The sequence below is a fragment of the Garra rufa genome, chromosome 6 (assembly GCF_049309525.1).
Source record: "Garra rufa chromosome 6, GarRuf1.0, whole genome shotgun sequence".
Taxonomy (NCBI): domain Eukaryota; kingdom Metazoa; phylum Chordata; class Actinopteri; order Cypriniformes; family Cyprinidae; genus Garra; species Garra rufa.
Genome location: NC_133366.1, coordinates 417,672 through 439,504, shown reverse-complemented (window position 1 = coordinate 439,504; position 21,833 = coordinate 417,672). Strand labels below are relative to the sequence as shown.

At 38.9% G+C, this 21,833-nt stretch overlaps 2 protein-coding genes across 2 annotated transcripts in view; both read right to left on the bottom strand.

Annotated features, from left to right (window-relative positions):
* The window catches only part of LOC141336253 (deoxynucleoside triphosphate triphosphohydrolase SAMHD1-like), a 29,946-nt gene extending 11,962 nt beyond the window's left edge, over positions 1-17,984 (bottom strand). The window contains exons 1-16 of the mRNA XM_073841807.1: positions 17,954-17,984; positions 17,734-17,795; positions 14,267-14,316; positions 11,704-11,707; positions 8,938-9,044; positions 8,600-8,715; positions 8,347-8,423; positions 7,929-8,073; positions 7,732-7,846; positions 7,467-7,575; positions 6,855-6,946; positions 6,569-6,681; positions 6,206-6,339; positions 5,960-6,052; positions 5,697-5,801; positions 5,354-5,495 (exon numbers count right to left, since the gene is read on the bottom strand). Coding sequence (XP_073697908.1) covers positions 5,354-5,495; positions 5,697-5,801; positions 5,960-6,052; positions 6,206-6,339; positions 6,569-6,681; positions 6,855-6,946; positions 7,467-7,575; positions 7,732-7,846; positions 7,929-8,073; positions 8,347-8,423; positions 8,600-8,715; positions 8,938-9,044; positions 11,704-11,707; positions 14,267-14,316; positions 17,734-17,795; positions 17,954-17,984 — 1,495 coding nt within the window. The remainder of the gene's footprint in view (positions 1-5,353; positions 5,496-5,696; positions 5,802-5,959; positions 6,053-6,205; positions 6,340-6,568; positions 6,682-6,854; positions 6,947-7,466; positions 7,576-7,731; positions 7,847-7,928; positions 8,074-8,346; positions 8,424-8,599; positions 8,716-8,937; positions 9,045-11,703; positions 11,708-14,266; positions 14,317-17,733; positions 17,796-17,953) is intronic.
* Positions 17,985-21,409: 3,425 nt separating this feature from the next.
* Positions 21,410-21,833, bottom strand: part of LOC141336250 (uncharacterized) — a 32,043-nt gene continuing 31,619 nt past the window's right edge. Inside the window, exon 24 of the mRNA XM_073841802.1 lies at positions 21,410-21,673. Coding sequence (XP_073697903.1) covers positions 21,410-21,673 — 264 coding nt within the window. The remainder of the gene's footprint in view (positions 21,674-21,833) is intronic.

Sequence of the window (21,833 nt, the reverse complement as noted above, 5' to 3'; positions counted from 1 at the left end):
CACAGATACTTGATTTTATTGCATTTACAAACTGGGGTTGAAAATGTTAATTTTCCTTTTTGATGAAACAGTGGTGTTTGCTTTTGTCCTCATTTGTAAGTTGGCTAAAAACTGTGTGAGTGAATGAATGTAAACATACATGTAAATGTAAACGAACACGCTGTTTGCCTCTTTTAACCTCCATAAATTGTGTTGAGTAAGATGTGATGAGTATAAATGTCTGATATATGTTTTAGATGAGTCAGTCATGATATGTGATATATGATATATTCTGTTTGAAAATGCAGGATATGTGCTAGTTGAAAATGGATAAAGTTCAGAGACCCTATAAAGTGGATTGGATGGCATCACAATACAATTTTACAATTTTAAATAAGCAAAATATAGTGTAGTTTATATTTTAAAGTTCATATTATCATTATTTTCCTTTTTTTTTCTCCTATAGTAAACTGTTTTTTTTTTTTGATAGGACATAATTTTTATAGCACATATCTGTGCATTAGTCACTGGAATATCATACACCTTTATAAAAGATATTTGAAAAAACGACAAACAAATAAGAGACAAGTATTTCTAATACTATAGGCAAGAGAAGAGAAGACTGTTCAGAACTGAAAGTAAAAGAGAGAAGAAATACATGGATAGATGTAAATTTAAGTATATTTTGTCCTTGGTCAGTTTTCTCACCTGTCCTAAAGCTCAGTGTTTTGCATGTGATTTCCTCAATGGCCATACATTTTCATCAAGCTGCTTTGGCAGTCAAACTTCTGATAGCATGCAATGCAAATATGTCATTTATGTTTCCGTGGATGAACAACTAGTGTTTGTATTGGTGTTGCTCATGATTATAGATGTAAATGTAAACCTGAGCTGCTGGACACGTTTGATCTCCATAATTTCTGTCATGTCACGCATCTGCTCCAGTCTCTTCTTAATGAATTAGAAATTAAATGACAGACTCAGAAATATGCCTTAAATGTTGTTTACATTATTGTTTGTTTTATTTAATGATTATTAACAAGAAAACATTACTAACGTTATTACAAGAAACAATATTGTTTTAACAAGAAAAGATCCCGTTATTACGACATAGCTGAGTGAAAAAAATACATATGTGTGTGCAGCAATGAATCAAGTCTATAAAATGGAGTAAAACAAAATGAAATTTCACTATGCCCACTTTTTACAGTGTAAAATTATGGCAAAGCTTACCATCTACTGTTTTCCATTTTGTTAGCATTTTAATTTCGACATTAAATCTCTGAGATCTTGAGAGATTTAACGTCTTCTTTAATTTTAGCTGATTTCATGTAAGGCTGTGGCTGGAAGTCATGAATGTTGGAAACATCTCTTGAACTTTCAGTGATCAGCTGAATCTCATTTTCAGTTAAAGTAAAAATGCAGTCTGTGCTGATTGTTGTTAAAAACCTGTTTGTTGTCATGTTTGTGCTGAAAGAAAATGTTCTCCTCCTCTCTCTATGTTATTGTTATAGTTTGACAGTTTTCTTTTCTCCTTTGACAAGGAAACTCTCGAACAGTTTGTCCCACACTCGTGTTAACACTAAACCTGTTATACACAACACAATCTCCAGGGTTGAATAAACAGTTTCAGTGTATAATTCCACACATAACTAATCTAAATTTTCTTTTCACCTTACAGCAAAAAGCCCAGTGTTAAATTAACTCTCCCAGTAGTTTATTTGAGTCCATGCACAAGAGTGTGAAAGTGTTAAATTGACACAAAGTTAAAGTTACTGAGATAATTAGTAATTAATTAAGTGATGATTGACAGATTGTGAGAAATTCTTCAAAAACAAATAAAAAAGATGGACAGGATCTCTTGTTGTGGAATCACACGTCTGGTATTAAATGTTCACAATAACTATTTGACTGAACTCTTTTAGAAACTAATCTTTGAATTATAATTCCTTTATTTGAAATATAAGTCAGGTAATAGACTCTTAATGCAGTCAATATTTCAGATCAAATAATGACTGCATTAAAACATAATCCTGTCTGGCTGTTTTACCTCAACCAAACAAAATCTAATCTAAAAGATGTAAGGGTCAAGAGCCCAACTAATGCAAACACTGACCACTATATTAGTTGCTTAAAAATTTTGATTTTCTCCTTTTGGTGATTCTGCTTGTTAACATCAGACATCCTCAATAATGATCAATCATCACTTAATTAATCACAAATTATCTCATTAACTTTAACTCTGCTTCAGTGCTAATTTAACACTCTGATGTTAACAATTTCACACTCTTAAGCATGGACTTAAACTCCTGGGAGAGTTCATTTGTGGGCTTTTTTTGCTTTGATAGAATCTTTTCTTCTAAGAGTGTATATTTAAAAATGTGTCAGAATTGAATCACCAAAGCCTTCCTCTGTAAAGCATACATCTATCTAATCAATGCAAAACTGAATAATAACAATCATGATCATCATCAATGGTATCAGTGTCCTTCATATCTCAGTCAATGACAACCAAGACAAAATAATGCAAGAACAACCAAATCACTACAAACAACACTCATGTCTATCTCACACTATTGTCAAGCGACTACTGCATAGCTGCCAGTGCATTGATAAATTGAACAATCAGATGTTTTGTTTTTGTCAGTTAAATAAAAAGAAATAAGACATCAGTCTAGTTTTATTGGGTTCAAAGAACAATACAATACAATACAAACCTCATTTTGTTAATGCATCCACTGATGTCATTTTGCAAATGCTTCTGTGTTTAATAATGTCTTTGTAAATGAATTCTATGTCTGTTATCTGAGCTGTGTCTTCTGTAACTCTGTGGAAGGATGTGTTCAGAGGCTTTATGGATGTAGAGTCAATGTTAGTTGATTCATTATGATTACAATGGAGTTATGAAACAGTAAGTAGTGTTTGTCACGAAACATAGCTCTTAATATCAGCATTAAGCTTTATTTTCCTTGTCTAACCACATTACACGGTTCTGACATCTAGTTCAAATGTGAAGTTTAATTATCATTCATACTGTCTTCAGTCGCATAAAGCAGCTTAGTTTCACTTGAGAATGTGCTGCTGCTCTGCGCCACTAGAGGGAGTGTCTTTCATTTGAGCGGAGTTAAAAACGAAAGTGAAAGTAGACGAAAATAAGCGAGTGATAAATATAACACATATCTGAAAATTGTGTTTAAAATGTTTGTTTAAAAGTAAACATTAACTTACAAATATTCGAGAAAATGCATGAAAGAGAAGTATAGCTGCTATCAAGTGCTCTTCAGTTACAGTGTAAAGCTGCAGGAAGTTTGTGGTTGCAATGAATTTTAGCTAAAATAACCTAAAAGTACAGCAGTACACAATATCTATATTTATATTATTGGTAATTAAAATGCCCGTATCATAAGCTGTCCTGCAGTTATTCTACAGCAAATTAAATGGGCATACTTAATAACATTAATAGTCCCCCTTTACATTAGGTGGCCTTAACTATACTATGCACTTACATTTAAATTAATCATTTGTTATAATGTACTTATTACATGTTTTTACATTGCACTTATATTTTTTAAAAACCTAAATGTAATTACATTTGTAATTTAATTTTTGTAATTACCACAGTTGACCCATCCCTTACACCCTAACCCACCCTTAAACCTACCCATACCACCAAACCTGTCCCTTACCTACCCATAACCCACCTTAATAGGAGCAAAAGTGCAATGAAATATGACCACATTAAGTACATTGTACTTATTTTCTGATGCAAGTACATTATAAGGCCACCTAATATATAGTGACCACATTAATTATTGTAATGTAGCTGTACTAAAGTGTACAATGGATAATCCACCCGTTAAATGAAATTCCCTCATTTACTCAACTACATTTTTCTTTGTTTGCATGTCTGTCGAAAAGTAAAGATCTGAAATAGATAATCTCCTTTTTCCACAAAAAAAGGTCAGTCAGTCTCTCAACACTTTTTAGGAAAGTTTGAGGACACTGCCTGTGAAATGAGTTCTCCATCTCGTGTAAAAAATGATGAAATGCGTGCCAGCACAGTGTGCCAAACGTTTACCAGTAATGGAAAAACAGTCAAAGACTATCATCTGAAGTAAAAGTGCTAAAAGAAACAAGTGACTTCCAGCCACAGCCTTGAATTCAGTTGAAATCAAAGAAGACATTAAATCTCTCAAGATCTCAGCACACTGCAAATTATGCTTTTCTTACTTTTTGTTTTGTTTCCAGCCAAAATATCTAAAAATTTCTGAATCAAAAAGGAAATTCTAGATGAGTAAAACTGTCTTGTTTTACGAAAACAAGAGTCAAAATAAAGTGTTTTTGCTTGAAACAAGCAAAATAATCTGCCTATGGGATAAGCAAAAATAATCTTGTTTTCTGTTTGAAATAAGTTTTTTTAGTTTACCCCACTGGCAGATTATTTTGGTTGTCCTAAGCAAAAACTCACTTAATTTTGACTTGTTTTGTTTTCTGAAAACAAGAATATAATTTTCACTCGTCTAGAAAATCCTTAATTTTTAGATAGATTTTTTGTCTTGTTTCCAGCCTAAGTAAGAAAAACATTTTTTGCTCCACAAACAGCATCACTCATTAGATTGATATTATTTCTGTCAGACGACTGCAAAAGTGCTATTGAGAATTACAGAGGTTTACATGACTATGTTATATGTCACAACTATAACATACAGACACATACTTTTAACTTTTGTATTGCATAATTAAGCCCAATTTACATGTTTTATATCATAATGGTTTTTTTAATCATGATTTCAACCTTTCATGTCAATTTCAGTTGCATAATTACAATTTAGTATGTCATAATTATCTCTTGAAATTTCTTACAGCTTTTATTTAGACACACAAGTTCGAATAAGTGCTTTAAACCAACAAATGCAAAGCAAACTAAACTGAGAATTCATATGAAACTGATGATGCTGGAGATTACAGTATGATTGATTCAACATTCAATATCAAGCAGAGCATTATAACTAAAGCAGGTGCAAAGTGACTCAGGGGAACATTTACTAAATAAAAGTCTAGATGAAGCGCAGCTGATAAGAGCTGATAGAGACCTCTGCTGGTCACTGTTTATGCAGACAGCGGCAAGCTTTCCACTGATCGAATAGAAGTGTGTTTGATACATTTGCAATTCTCATAAAATCAGTACTACTCCCAGTTAACTTCTTTTCCATTATAGTTTTTTTTTCTGTCTGTATGTTTGTTCAGTAACATGAAGATGAGCAAGGTTTATTTGATATTTTGTCTACTTGTAAATAAACTACCCCTATAGATTATTAATTAAACAATGAGTGAAATTACAGACACAGCCATAACTTTAAATGTCACTATAAACCAAATTTGGAGTCGCACCAGATGTGAAAGCACTTCTCAGCCTCCTCCACCTTCTTCTTCTCCTCCTCTTTATTCCCATCAGTTATTTTGTAGTAAACTCTGACCAGCTCTTCATTAAACCTCTCAGGCAGGAAACTGGACAGCTGACAGTATGAGACAAATGAGTTTCTATTGTAAGGAAACTTGAACATGGAGTAAATAACCTACACTATAAACATCAGTCCAGCATTCAAACAATACATTGATTTAAGCTCCTGTATTGTACTTTAGTGAGGAATTAATCACACTTATTTGACTAAACTATGATGAACACTTGAGGATCTGAAATAAATTGTCACTAGTACCTGATAATCTTTAATGGGAGACGCTTCATTGGGTTTCCTCTTGCTGTAGAAATAGACATGTTCAATGGGGTTTTTGTCCTTCATGCCATGATCCAGATCAACCACCTGAGAGATGAAATAGTTTGTGAAGGAATGAAGACAGAGATGAAGGGGTGAATTCAGTGAACAGCAGAACATCTAATTTCTGTCCAAAAACCTGCATCTAAAAGCATTCAATGTAATTTATAGTTCACAGATCAGCACTGAAATACAACATAACTTACATAAACTGTGAATTCTCCATTGTTCAGAGAAACAGTTGGGTCAGTAGGTTTGCAATTCTCTAATGCAGCTTTCCATGTTTTTTCCAGCTCTTCCTGATTTGAGAAAGTCAGTGTTTAAAAAGATCATGATTATAATGATAATTGAAAACAAGGCCGTTCAGTATTTAGTAAGATTCATCTTTTGAATATTGCCAATATCACTCAACCATTTTTTGTTTGTTTGTTTGTTTTCAGTTTCTGTCAAACCTGTGATCTTGTCTCAGTTAGTCGAGCTTCTCCCACAAACTTTGGTAGTTTTCTCCTGATGATCTTGTTCAAGATTTCTCGAGCTTCCTTCAGATTGTCAGCAGTGGAGGACAAGATCTTCTCAAAGATCTCATCTGACAGAACAGAAGATTCATTATTATCATCAAAACAGACTTTTCTGACAATGTCTTATATGCAAAAATAATAAGATGTTTTTTGTTTGTATTTAGACAAATAACCACAAATCTCACAAAAATAAATTATGTTTTTAATGGTTTATTCTTATTCAAGATGAATTATGCACTACAGGTAAAATGTACCATATTTCTTTTTTTTTTTTGTTTAGTGGTGGGTTCAACTGACCTGTGAGTTTGCTGTAGTCCTCTGGCTTGTCTATGGCTTCAGAAATCTTCAGCATATCTTCAGGTTTTCCTTCATGAAGATCACGATCGGCTCGTACAAGCGCTTCTGCAAGCCTAACACAGAGAAAAAAACAGGCAAGTTAGTGTTTCAATCATGCAAAAGAAGCACAGTCAGTTACCTAATGCTGAAGAACAAGTGATGCAGGATGTTAATATATTGTCTGATCATGGATAATCACATCTATGTACTTTATATCCACATCCTCTTCTTGCACAGAGAGACTCACATGTCTTCGATGATGTTGCAGATCTTGTGCTGATAGGCCTGTCGATGGAGAGTGTATCGGGTGCGAAACATGTCATAAACATTATCAGCCTCCTGTTAGACAGACAGACATCAGTGTGTCACAGATACAGCTCTCTAATAAAACTAATAAACTAATAAACACATCTTTATTCACAAGTTTTGTCTAAGGATGTTCTTTTTATATCCTGGAATCTACAGATGTTATCCAAAGCAAACAACCTTATATCAGTTTATGCATTCCATGGGAATAAAACAACGTGGTGCTAGAGGAATTTTCAGTTACTTTTATGGTTTACATTTACCATATATGCACTTTTAGTTCTTGCTAAGAGATTGTCTTCAAGAAAAAAAAAAAAAAAAAAAAAAATAATAATAATAAAATTATTAATTATAAATTATTCATCCGGCGTAAAAACGTGCCAAATCGGTTGTGCGGATCACTCCGCTGTGGTGACCCCTGATTTGAAGGGAGCAAGCCGAGAGAGAAAGAAGAAGATTAATTATAAATTATTAATATATATATACATATAAAAACATAGTTTTTATTTAATCAACCAACCTTTTCATATATTTATAGTGTGTGATCAGGCACCTTGTCTCTGAAGCAGATGTGTTTTCTCCCGTTCACTTCACAGACTCGAGCCAACTTCAGCAGACGCTGATGATCAAAGCTGTTTCGAATGCCCAGGTGATGACAGTCTCTGTGTAAATGTCAAGTAAATATTAAATATGAAAATAAAATATGTGCCTGATAAGATCATCTTCATTTCAGTTTGCCTTAATTTTGCTACTGTATACATGTTGAGATCATGCAATTTTTCTATCAAATGGAAAATTTTCATCATAATAATATTTACCGTGAGAAATAGTCCCATTTGTCCACATCAATATGATTCTGTTTATTTGCCACAATCTCATACAAGAAGGATTTGTCTTTATCTCTGCCCTTGTATTTCCACCAAACAGAAAAGGTTTTATGTAATTTAGAGTTCATTACAGTCAAGTGTCAAACCTTCTAACAAACCATTAACAGCTGGAGTATCAGTATGTACCTCTACTGAAGTTTCTGCCCCTTTAATTAACTCTTCAATGAAGGTGACGTCATTTTTACCCAGTCCATGTTCTTTCAACACGTTTTCATTCTCAGCCTTCAAACTCTTCACAATGTCCTGAAACATTAGAACTGACATCTGCTCATGCTGCAGTAAAGACAGAAACACAGATGAAACCATAAATACATACACGACCTGAAGAGTGAATCTGTGTATAAGCTATAATAAAATGCATTGTCAGTTAATTTCACTATCTACTATTTTTAGCGTCACTGATTATTTGTTGCAGCCCTAAAATTGCTCACCTTCCACTTTTCAGGGATGTCATCAGGCAGGCCTGTGAAAATGAAGGAGCTCTCAGGTGATTTGCAAGACATATTATGTACATTAGCAAACAACACACATATTTCACATACACACATATTTGCACTTACGTTTCATTTCCTTAGCTTTAGGAATGAACATACCATCAAATACATGAGAAACTGGACCATGACCTAAAAAAAAATGTAAAAATGTCTCTTTAAGAAACCCTATATTTGTTTTTACTCCACCTTAAAAATAAATAAATAAATAATAATAATAATAATAATAATAATAATAAAATGGTCTATACTAACATGTAAAATTCATATACACATATGTATAAGCCACTCAGTGATTTGCTCCTTACCCAAGTCATGGCACAGACCAGCGATCTGAACACACAGGATATCCTGTTTGGTAATGTGGAGCTCTGGCTGATTTTCATCAAGAGTCTTCACCAGACAACCTGCTAAATATGCCACACTGATAGACACAAACAACACCACAGTTCACTTCAAAAACACTGAATCTTTCATTTGTAATGAAATGGAATTAAAATGTCAATCAAACAGTAAGTGAATCAAAAGATACAGAGAGACATGAATGTTTACAACTGGCTTTGGTTTTACAGCATTGAAGGCTCAGTTATAAATAATTAGCTTTGATTATCTTTATCATATTTATTATATTATAATAATATCTCACCCAAGAGAGTGTTCAAAGCGATTGTGAGAAGCGCCAGGATACACCAGGTATGTTCCTCCCAGCTGTTTGATGTGTCTCAGTCTCTGAAACTGAGGAGTGTCAATGATCTTCACCATGTAACGGGAAGAATGAGAGGAAGCAAGAATGCAGGATAACCAGTTTATTGAAGGTAAGCAAGATGAAACACGATGACAATGGTGGTGGTGAAGATCTCCCGGCTGAGTGGCACAGAGGCTAGATGGCAGGTGAGATGACGAGTGAGAAGTCCGTGGTGCAGGCGTGAATCCAGTGAACCCAAGACAACGACAATCCCACGACGAATTCCACACACGAAGACAAATCCAACACGTACATCCAACAACGGTGATCTAGGAGAACAATCTGACGGGGAAGAGGAGATCTGGGTGAGTATAAATAGCCGTGGGGAAATGCATGACACCTGGTGAAGGACTGATTGGCAGCTGCGCTGAATCAGAGAGACGCACAACGTAATGACGCACATACAACACACAGATGACGCGACATGAGGACACGGCAGATGTGAGAACCGTGACAGTACCCCCTCCCCTAGGAACGTCTCCTGACGTTCCCAGACTCCTGTACCTGTTGATTGAAATCATCAATAAGGGAGTGATCCAGAATGTCTCTGGCAGGTACCCAACTTCTCTCCTCCGGACCGTAACCTTCCCAGTCCACCAAGTACTGAAATCCGCGTCCCCTCCGCCTCGAGTCCAGAATACGATTGACCGAATAGGTTGGTTCCCCGTCTACGAGTCGCGGCGGTGGGGGAACCGGGACTGGCGGATTAATACGTGCAAAGAAAACAGGTTTAATTTTGGAAACATGAAACACGGGATGAATTCTCCTGTACACTGGAGGAAGTTTGAGGCGGACTGCCACCGGACTAATGATCTTGGTGACAGGAAACGGGCCAATAAATTTGGGAGCAAGTTTATTCGAAACGGAACGCAATGGAATATCCTTGGTAGAAAGCCACACTTTAGAACCGACGACGTATACGGGAGGCTTAGACCGGTGGCGATCGGCTTTAGCCTTGGTGCGCTCTCCCACTCGGACCAGAGTCTCACGGGCTCTGGTCCAAGTGCGATGACACCTCTGGACAAAGGCGTGGGCAGAGGGAACCGCGACTTCGGATTCCAGACTGGGAAAAATTGGTGGCTGGTACCCTATACTACATTCAAATGGAGATAGGCCCGTGGCAGATACTGGCAACGAATTGTGGGCGTACTCCACCATAGACAGCTGCTGGCTCCAGGAGGAAGGATTTCTAGCGACCATGCATCGTAACGTTCTCTCCAAATCTTGGTTGGCTCTCTCAGTTTGTCCATTGCTTTGAGGATGGAACCCCGAAGAGAGACTAACAGTGGCCCCCAGAAGTTTACAAAACTCTCGCCAAAATTTGGACACAAATTGGGGTCCTCTGTCGGAGACCACGTCCGTCGGGAGGCCATGTAACCGAAAGACGTGGTCTACGACTGCCAACGCTGTCTCCTTGGCTGAAGGTAATTTGGGCAAGGGGATAAAATGAACCGCCTTCGAGAACCGGTCCACCACGGTCAAAACAACCGTGTTACCCTGGGAGGGTGGGAGGGCGGTAACAAAATCTAGAGCGATATGGGACCAGGGTCTCGAAGGGATTGGCAGCGGTTGTAGGAGCCCATCTGGAGGTCTGTTAGAGGTCTTACCAATGGCACAAACTGAGCAAGCCAAAACAAAACTGCGAACATCACGAGCCATAAGAGGCCACCAAAATCGTTGTTTGACCAAATGTAAGGTGCGACTAACCCCTGGATGACACGCCACATTGGAAGAATGTCCCCACTGGATAACTTCAGACCGTAAGCACTCTGGTACAAATAAACGGTTCGGTGGGCAACCGGCCGGAGGCGTTACCCCATGTAAGGCTGTCTTAACCTTCGATTCGACCTCCCAGATGAGGGCAGAGACAATAAGTGTCTCAGGAAAAATACCCTCGGGAGTGGACGGGCGATCGGAGCGGTCAAAAATACGAGATAAGGAATCGGGTTTGGTGTTTTTAGAACCCGGGCGGTACGATAAGGTAAAATTGAAGCGTCCGAAAAAAAGTGCCCACCGAGCCTGCCTAGAGTTCAATCTTTTGGCAGTTCTGATGTACTCTAAATTTTTGTGATCAGTCCAAACAATGAAAGGTACCCCCGACCCTTCCAACCAGTGGCGCCATTCCTCCAATGCTAGCTTGACTGCCAACAGCTCTCTGTTACCAATATCATAATTAGATTCAGCTGGCGACATACGATGTGAGAAAAACGCGCAAGGATGCATCTTGTCGTCCGTGGGTGAACGCTGGGATAGCACCGCACCTACCCCCACCTCTGACGCATCGACCTCCACCACAAACTGACGTGATGGATCAGGGGTGACAAGGATGGGAGCCGAAACAAAGCGACTTTTCAGTTTGGCAAACGCAGCTTCTGCTGCGTCTGACCACCTGAACGTCGTTCTGGGGGAGGTCAAGGCGGTCAGAGGTGCGGCTAGTTGGCTGTAATTGCGAATAAAACGCCGGTAAAAATTGGCAAAACCCAGAAACCTCTGTAGGGCCTTACGGGAATCTGGGGTTGGCCAATCCACCACAGCTCTAACCTTCTCGGGATCCATGCGCATACCCTCGGCCGACACGATGTACCCTAGGAAAGGAACAGACTGTGCATGAAAATCGCATTTCTCCGCCTTGACAAAAAGCCCATTCTCTAACAGCTGCTGAAGCACTCGTCTGACGTGTTGAACGTGTTCCTGGAGAGAAGAAGAAAAAATCAATATGTCGTCCAGGTAGACATAAATGAACTGATCTACCATGTCTCTCAACACGTCATTGACGAGTGCCTGGAAGACCCCTGGGGAGTTGGACAAGCCGAAGGGCATGACCAAGTATTCAAAGTGCCCCCTGGGGGTGTTAAAGGCAGTCTTCCACTCATCTCCCCCCCTGATGCGGACCAAATGATAAGCATTTCTTAAATCCAATTTCGTGAAGACGGACGCTCCCTGCAACCTCTCGAAGGCTGAAGATATTAACGGCAAAGGATAAGTATTCTTTACCGTAATATTATTCAGCCCTCGGTAATCAATACAAGGTCGCAGAGATCCGTCCTTCTTCCCCACAAAAAAGAATCCCGCCCCCGCTGGAGAAGAGGAGGGTCGTATGAGCCCGGCTGCTAGAGAATCAGAAATGTATTTCTCCATAGCCTCTCTTTCAGGAACTGAAAGTGAATATAACTTGCCCTTAGGCGGAGACGTACCTGGTAATAAGTCTATAGCACAGTCATAGGGACGGTGAGGAGGGAGAGAAGCAGCCCGAGACTTACTGAACACTTCCTTCAGGTCGAGGTACTCCGTGGGCACGTTACTCAGATCCGCCGCCTTCTCCTGAAACACAGAACTAGAAACAGATGAACAAGCAGACACAAGACAAGACTCATAACACTTAACGCTCCATTCAGCCACCGACTTCAGCTGCCAATCAATCCGGGGGTTGTGTTTAATGAGCCAGGGATGTCCAAGAACAACGGGAGCGTGAGGGGAGTCCAAAATGTAAAATGAAATACTCTCACGGTGGTTGCCAGACACCGTGAGAGTAACAGGATCAGTAATAGAGGTGATGGTGGGAAGGGAGTGGCCATTGAGAGCGTGGACGGCGATGGTTTCTGTGAGGGGATGAACAGGAACATGATTATGTAGTGCAAAAGAAAAATCCATGAAGTTACCCTCGGCTCCCGAGTCCAGAAGTGCAGTGCAGTGCAGGTCCTGTTGCTGCCATCTAAGCCTAACCGGGAGGAGCGTGGAGGTGTTGCTGGACGAGGACTTGGTAGCGGAGATCCCACCCGACAGTAGCCTCATACTTACTGCCGGGCTGGCCCTTTTACGGGGCAGCTAAAGGCGAAATGGCCAGCTGCTCCACAATAGAGGCAAAGGCCCTGGGACCTCCGCCTCTCCTTCTCCTCCCGAGAAAGCCGAGCTCGACCCACCTGCATGGGCTCGGGATCGTTGAATGGGCTGACCGCGTCGCTGCCGCTGGCTCGAGGTGGAAAGCCCTCCCCAGGGGGGAGCCGAGCGGATGTCCATCGTCGCTCGGCTCGGGAGAGTCGAGCATCTACCCGCAGAGCCAGGTCTATCAGGCCGTTGAGGTTGGCGGGTAGGTCCAGGGCGTAGATCTCCTTCTGAACGCGGTCAGCCAACCCATGCAGGAACATGTCCCACTGCGCTTCCTCGTTCCACTGACACTCCGCCGCCAGGGTTCGAAACTCGATGCTGTAATCAGAGACGGATCTCCCCCCCTGTCGGAGATCCGCCAATGTCCGCGCAGCCTCTCTGCCAGAGGCCGCGCGGTCGAAGACCCGTTTCATCTCGGCGGAGAGTGCTGTGAACGAGGCGCAACAAGGATCTTGGTTTTCCCACACCGCCGTTCCCCACAATGCCGCCCTCCCCGTCAACAGGGTGAGCGCGAACGCCACCTTGCTTTCCTCACTAGGAAATGTGCGGGGTTGTAACGTAAAGTGCATCGAACATCTAGTGAGGAAAGCTCGGCAGAAGTTCGGCTCACCTCCGTACAGTTCCGGTGGGGGAAGGCGGGGCTCCGGCTGATGTGACGCCCCAGATGGTCCGGATGGGGCGATCGGAGCAGGCGGGGCAGGCGGTGTGAGCGGCGCAGTGGGAAATTGCATCTGGCGCAAAGACTGGGTCAGCTCGGACACCTGTGCCACTAGGGTGTTGATGGCGTTCCCTGAGATGGCGGTGTTCCTCTCTTGAATCTCCAGCCGGGAGATGCATTCGCGGAGTGCGTCCTCCGCGGTGCCCTGAGTGGTGCCTGCTGCTTCCATAGATGGTCAGATTGTTCTGTAACGGGAAGAATGAGAGGAAGCAAGAATGCAGGATAACCAGTTTATTGAAGGTAAGCAAGATGAAACACGATGACAATGGTGGTGGTGAAGATCTCCCGGCTGAGTGGCACAGAGGCTAGATGGCAGGTGAGATGACGAGTGAGAAGTCCGTGGTGCAGGCGTGAATCCAGTGAACCCAAGACAACGACAATCCCACGACGAATTCCACACACGAAGACAAATCCAACACGTACATCCAACAACGGTGATCTAGGAGAACAATCTGACGGGGAAGAGGAGATCTGGGTGAGTATAAATAGCCGTGGGGAAATGCATGACACCTGGTGAAGGACTGATTGGCAGCTGCGCTGAATCAGAGAGACGCACAACGTAATGACGCACATACAACACACAGATGACGCGACATGAGGACACGGCAGATGTGAGAACCGTGACACACCAGCAGCGGGTTCATCTCCATGTGACCATGAATGGGGTCATTGAAGATCTACATGACAAACGATATGTGACCCTGGACCACAAAACCAGTCATAAGGTTCCATTTGACAAAACTGAGATTTATACATCATATAAAAGCTCAATAAATAAGCTTTCTATTGATGTATGGTTTGTTAGGATCGGACAATGTTTGACTGAGATACATCTATTTGAAATCAGAAATCTGAGGATGCAAAAAAATCAAAATACTGAGAAAATCACCTTTAAAGTTGTCCAAATTAGGTTCTTAACAATGCATATTACAAATCAAAAATTACATTTTGATATGTTTACAGTAGGAATTTTACAAAAAATCTTCATGGAACATGATCTTTACTTAATTTTCTAATGATTTTTGACATAAAAAAAATGCAATGTATTTTTGGCTATTGCTACAAACATACCCCAGCGACTTAAGACTGGTTTTGTGGTCCAGGGTCACATATCAGTTTGCCATGTAGTATGACTTTTAACCATTAACTAAATACAAATTAATCAACCGGGATAAGACACCCTTAAGACAGTAATAACATGGAAGACCTAAAGATGTTGTTTTGAGAAGCTGACCAATCTAATCACTGACAAGTACAACATGGAGCATTTAAAGTACACTGATACTGGACTCTGGAGCAATGGAAACATGTTTATTGACTTGGGCCCTGTTAACACAGGATCAGACTGAAAATCAAAACAGGAAAGTTTTACGCATGTACAATGATGTAGAAATGGTGTAATGTCACATAACGCATGGAAAGAGCACTTGTTTTTGTAGAATCTCATAAATAGCTGTCAAAAATTCTAAAATTTTCCTTCCACACATCATGTATGTGAACATTGAACACAGAACATTGTCTATCAGTCCTGTAGAGTATTGGAGTGAATGAGAATATTGAAGACTTGATTTAGAAAAGAGTTGAAACAACCCCAAAGAGACAAATTCCACAGAAAGGCCCAGGATAACCAGACATCATCATAAATCTGTCCATGACACCCTGGCAACACAAGTCTGAATCAAGTCTAACCAACTAACTAGGAGCTTTGAACAGCTTGCAGCATTAAAACAAAAGAACACTTATTTATAATTTCAACCCAGGAAGGAAATTGTCAAATGTGGGGCAAGGGACCGTGATTAATGGTCAAAGAGATGCACAGCATGATCATCACATGTAAATCCATGATGGAAATGATGAGCTAAAGACTTCCTCAGATTGCCTTCCCCCACCTAGGAGACACAGACAAGAATCCTTCTATACCCTTTTGACCTTTTCGTTCTGTACAGAACACGTCCTCACATTCACAGAGACTGTTTTTTTTATATATCTATGCACCTCAATGATGCTTTAAAGGACAAGTATCAGTCCATTGCATAACTCTATAAGGGTTTATATTTGTGTTTGGTGCATATGTGAGTTTGAAAACACATGCTTTAAACATTTCTATCAAACTATTTTTTGTGTATTATATTCTTGTTAGAAAGAATCACATTTCAAATTATACTCTGCAAGAAAATTGGGACCTTGTGGCTGATAAAATAACATGTTGGAGAAGAAACATAGTCACACCCCGAGTTAGACAACATCTAGTTGATCAAGACACCATTTGGGATGTGTCCAAAAGCTGTGTTTAAAAACTCAGGACACCATACAATTGTTTAGTTGGAGCTTTCAGTCACTGTCTTAGCCTTGCTTACTCTCTGCTTTTGCCTTTAAGTTTTACGTTCTTTGAGTGCTGGCTTGAAGGCCAGAGAATGCCTAAACTATGAAGCTTGCCACACCTTATATGTGCCAGCCTAAAACTTAAACCAACTCACAACTCAACTGATGACTGATGGTTGTTCAGGTCTAATCAATTGCACATATTGCTATAAACTTGGGATTTCATATTTTCACTCTTCTAAACTCATTCTTTCCTCACTTTCATTCTTTTGCAACCTGTGTGATTGTGTGTTGATGTGTTAGATTAGTTATATGTCTTTCAAATAGAAAAGAGAAGTATCTTGTGTTTTGTGCTTACAAGTTAATGTCTTAAACTGCCGATCTTGTTACCGTGCTAATAAATAGTGGTTTCGCTATATTTTGGATATTAGTATCCATTGCAGAGTTATACGGCTCATTACATGAATTTACCAGTTACAGTCCTAACTTTACACACTCATCCATAGACTTTGGTCATGGGAAATAATTGTTTTACTTGATCAATAAAAGCAGCATGCCACAGAGCCTGGGAACCAACTCCATTTTAACATCTATGTACTCAGAATACAAAGTCAATAAAATCCTTGCTGGCAAGATGGTCAGGTGCCCCAATACTTTTGTCCATATAGTGCATCTTTAAGATACTTATGTTACGACCCATTTGGGACCAACATAAGAAAGCCATTCTAAAAGCAATAAATACAACAGTGGCCAAGGCAAAAAGTTAAAAGTTTTATTGTAGGAATAAGAGAAAATGACAAAAAAAAAAAAAAAGAAAAAGAAAAGAAAGGCATTTAAACTTAAATAAATCATAAATAAGGACTGATGAGCAAACTAATTTAAACTACAACTTTCTAAAGAGTAAAAAAAAAAAAAAAAAGGTAGAAATTTAACACAGCAGAAAGTCTTCCGAGTCAGCTCACTTACCTATGCTTTCTATGTACTCTGTAGTAACTAAACAAACAATCGCTCACCATCCTTAAAAGAAAATAAGGAAAACAAAACCCCAAATCAGTTCCCAGGGCAAGCTGAAATTAAAGTGCCACCAGCAGCTCTTAAATAGGCAGAGGCTTCAAGTGTTTATGCTAGTCTCCGCCCCCATCCAATTAGCAGCTGCACTTAGGAAACAAACAAAGAGAGAAAGAGCAGGGGCTCATAACATTATAGTATTTGTTTTAGTTCTGGTTTGACATGCTCCATGTCCAGTGAAATTATCCACGTATTCCATTTTGCTGATAAACATGTATTCCTTTTAGTGGTGTTTCGTCAATAAATCAAAACAAACCAAATGGATACAAATAATAAGCTTAAATAACACACATGCACTAAAGAAATGGTGCGACTCCACTTTCCCCCAAATGTACACTAGTCTTGTGTAGCCAGATCTTCAGACTGACAGCAGAAAGCCTGGGAACCTTGGCCACTTTAAATGGAATTTAGTACAGTTTTGTGCTCTTTTACTCTGCAAAATATAACAAAATTTCCAATGCTCTGCTGAAGTGAATGTGTGTTTTGAACATTATTTCTGTTGTAGCTTTGATTAGGTCATAGTTTAATGTGTTTTTAAGATAAACGTTTAAGATAATAGAAAAAGAAAAAAAAAAAGCAATATCAATAGGTTCATATGTTGTAAATAAGCAGTCCTGATAACAGCTTCACACAAGACATGTGCAACATTTGTCATAATTTTCCCTAGAGGAGAATTTCTGCTTCCCACTGAATGCTTCACTTGCCTTCATGACATCCTTTGAAAACAGTAAAGGGCTGTTCTGCAAATCCTCAGCAATTTCTTTCACTGCAGAGAAAGAATGTAATTTCATACTTGTTAGAGAGATATTGAGCTGTTTTAGCCTGAAAACAAAAACAAGCATACATGACAAAAATAATAACCAGTTCTTAAAAAAATGTATTAATTGAAAGCCATTTATTTTTCAGCATAAAAAGATTTCTTACCACCTGTTGTGCCTTCAGATTTAGACATCATCTCTTCAAGTTGTTATGATGCTATGGTATTTACTGTGTTTTAGAAATGATCTCCGTCTACACTACACAACCGAAAACGCATGTCATATGACTATTCTTGCAGGTACAACCATAGACATGTATTGGTAGATTTCCTATTGCTTAGATGGAGGATGTGCTTGGAGCAGTCAAATGGGGAATCTATAATACAGATCTATGGGTAGAGCAAGATAATGATGTGATTGTCAAGGGATTAAAGGTCGTCAAGGATACGCACTCCCAGAGAGAATAGGTGTGTTTGACTTGAACCATGGCTACATCCAGCAAACACAGAACGTTCTCCTACACTCTCAGGAAAAAAATGTACAGCTCTGTCACTGGGCGGTACCCTAAGGTACAAAAGTGAAAAGGTACTAATATGTACTTTCTAAGTACTAAATGGACCTTTAAGAGGTATGTAAGCAGAGGTGGGTAGTCCAGGGGTCAGAAAGTAAAAGTCCTGGCATATGTTTGTTCTACCCATGAACTGATGAAATGATTTAACCAGAGGTGGAACCAAGTCCTTCTCTTGAATAGATTTTAGTCCATTTTAGTACTTTGAAAGAACCTTCCCAGAATGTTCCCTGTCATGATCTGGGCTGTGGGGTTTCCCTCAGCCACCTGAGGTCGCTGTTTTCCCTTCCCTCCACTGCACTTCCCCAAATTGTACACTCCTGTTTGTCATTAGCAATCATTTACCTCTCACCTGGTCACAATTATCTGGTCTATAAGAACTCTCATTTCCCACTACTCATTCTGGCTGCATTGTCTTCTGTCCTATGTGTTATGTTATGTTCTTGATATTCCTTGCCTTTGATCGTGTTCTTGGTTTTGTTTATTTAGCATTTCAGTTTATGTCGTGTTGTGCCGTGTTGGCCTTTTGGTTTTGTTTTGTTATTATTTTCATTAAAGAATACTTACCTGCATTTGGACCCAGACCTCATCTATCTTATCGTGACAGTTCCCTATAGGTTATTTTGAAGTTTTATTTTTATAACCTAGAGAGAATGTTCCCTGAAAGTTATTTTTAGTAGTCATATCCATGTAAACTAATTCTGATTATTCTAATACTGAAATGTATTTTATTTATAGTAAACAAACTGTTTTTGCAGAATTTCATGTCCAAAATACGCTTTTAAAGGCATCCTATTATGCTTTTTTTTTTTTTTTACTTTTTGAACTTTAGCCAGTGTGTGGTGTGTATGTTTGGGCATAAAAAAACATCTACAAAGTTACAAATCTCAAAGTCCACTCCAAAGGGAGACATTTACTTTTTAAAAAGTCCCTTTTTAAGAAATACAACACATGGCTCTTTGGACTACAGCGTTTGTTTTCCTCATGCTATTATGTCACAACGCGGTATCCCACCTACAGAAATTTAAATCGTTAGCGGGTGGGGGATTCGCCTAACTTTAGCCATGTATTTTGGACAGCCGCTTCTGGGATCCATAATAAAAAAAAGTGCCTCACATGGCTCCGGGGCGGTCGGTAAAAGCCACCTTTAGTGATCTGATGTGTTTTTGTAAGAAAAATATTCATATTTAAAATGTAAGAATCACTTTAATCTAGTTTGCTGCATTGCGAAGGGGCGCGGCAGGGCTGAACGCGGTCTACGCTGTTAGCCAATCGCAACGCAGTGGGACTGCTAACCAATCACAATACGTTTGGTTTTTCGGAAGGTGGAACCCAGAACTAATCGAGCTGTTTGTGCCAGCCTTGGAAGAAAGCTATTGTAATAATGTAAATTATCTGAACAATTAAGCATTTTTCGAACCACCAAGCATGACAGCATGTTCTAGTGCACCCCCAAAACAAAATAAAGACTTTGTGAAAGAGCATAATAGGACCCCTTTAATACAGTGTAGACATCAAAGTGGTCAAATCACATTATAATGATAATTCCAATTTTATTACTAAAAATAAGCCTCTATTTTATTGTTTATTTCTTTACTGTGCACCTCTGATCTGCATGCACTTCTCTAGCATGCACTTTCTCCTGTCTTCCACATAAATCTGCACGCTCACGTAAATATTTGAGATATATTGGTTTTTATATTAAGTAGAGCATGATCTCATAAATTGTGGAAACATTTTTTTATGTGTGATGAGAACTTTTTAAATATTTTTTAAAAATGTGTGTTGTGGAAATGACAAGAAATTAAGGTAAATGTAGGGAAGCTTCGTCCCAATGCTGGACCATGACTGTTTCCTGATTGAAACATTTACAGTCATGCAAATCTATTCTCACAATCCATATAAATTGTACTTTGTAACCAAAAATGTCATTTCCACCACAGAGGCAGTGTGGTGGAAATGACATTTCTGTATTTTTTTGTGAAAAAATTGAAGATAGCTTTACTGATTGGCTTTAAATTATTACTTAGGATTTCGTGTATGTAAAATACTCTTATTTAACTTAAAATTTATTTAGCTTTTTACTAACACCCTTGATGGTACAGTATGTGGTGGAAATGACGTGGAATAAATATATTAACTGATCAAGCAATTTTTACTTAGATTTGTCTTCATTTGTTATTGATGAAAATGTAAATTCCCTCCATGTCCAACATGTGCTCTGGTGTCACTCAACATTTCCATAGAAAACATCAAAAAAATCTTTCACACAAACTTTTTAAAGATACATTACAGTGCTGTGGTGGAAATGACACCAATACTGTGCGTCAGCTATATTTTGTATAAAAGGTAATATTGATAGAGGTCTCACATTAAATACTATAATGTATTTTAATTATTTTACTAGTGCTTAATTCAAGAACATTAATAGTTACCAGATAAGTCATATTTTTAAACTGTATTTTTATTGTTGAAGTTTAAAAGTCTGGGTGTGCGACAAGGAGAAAACACTGATTTTGACACCTATAAGAAGGTTGAAAAGTATGAAAAAATCATAATAAAAAGGTAGTATTTTTTATTTTTTTTTAGGATGGTTTTATTGATAGCTTGACAAAGAAAGAGGATAATAATAATAAATTATTATTATTATTTTTCCCTGGTTTGTATGCTCTACCAAATCAAATAAGATTTGGTTGAACTGATCACCTAATCAGTACTTCATGGAATAGATATTGCAGAGATGTTTCTGTACTAGAAGACACTGCCATACATGTTGAGATACAGATTTAAAGATACAGAGATGCAGAGTGATGATTGTGCATTAAAAAGACAGACATGAAAGACAAAAGAAACAACATGAATAGAAACAAGATACACAAGAACCACACGTGACTTCCAGCCACAACCTTGAAATCAACTGCAATTAAAGAAGACATTAAATGTCTCAAGAACTCAGCAGAGGATGATTAACTCCACAAACAGCATCACCAACTTTATCCATTACTAACCAGATTGACTTTATCCTAGAAACATGTTAAGACATGTTAAGAGATTTTATTTTCTCTCATGTCTAAGAGACAGAGCAGGAGCAGTGCGGTCGAGGGCACCCCACTTTGTAGGATTGTGATACTCTGTTCCCGGCTGCAGTGTGTACTCTGGCTCACTGTAGTTTCGACAATCATAGAGATTCCAGACGCCACTGAGCACCTTACATGAGCGGATTGCTTTTATACCACAGCAGTCCAAAGATGCACAGTCCTTTGTGATCAAGCGCTTATTCCCTTTCATTTTTTCCTCATCATAGACCAGAATCTTATTCTTGTAAATGAGAGAAAAAAAAGAGGATGTTTGTTTTATATAAGATGCAGCCATCAAAACATGTTGATTACAAACAACGTTATACAGTCTTTTCTGTGTGACTTGTGTGTTTGTGACAGTTCTGAATCATTGATAAACTGAACATACATGAACACTCACC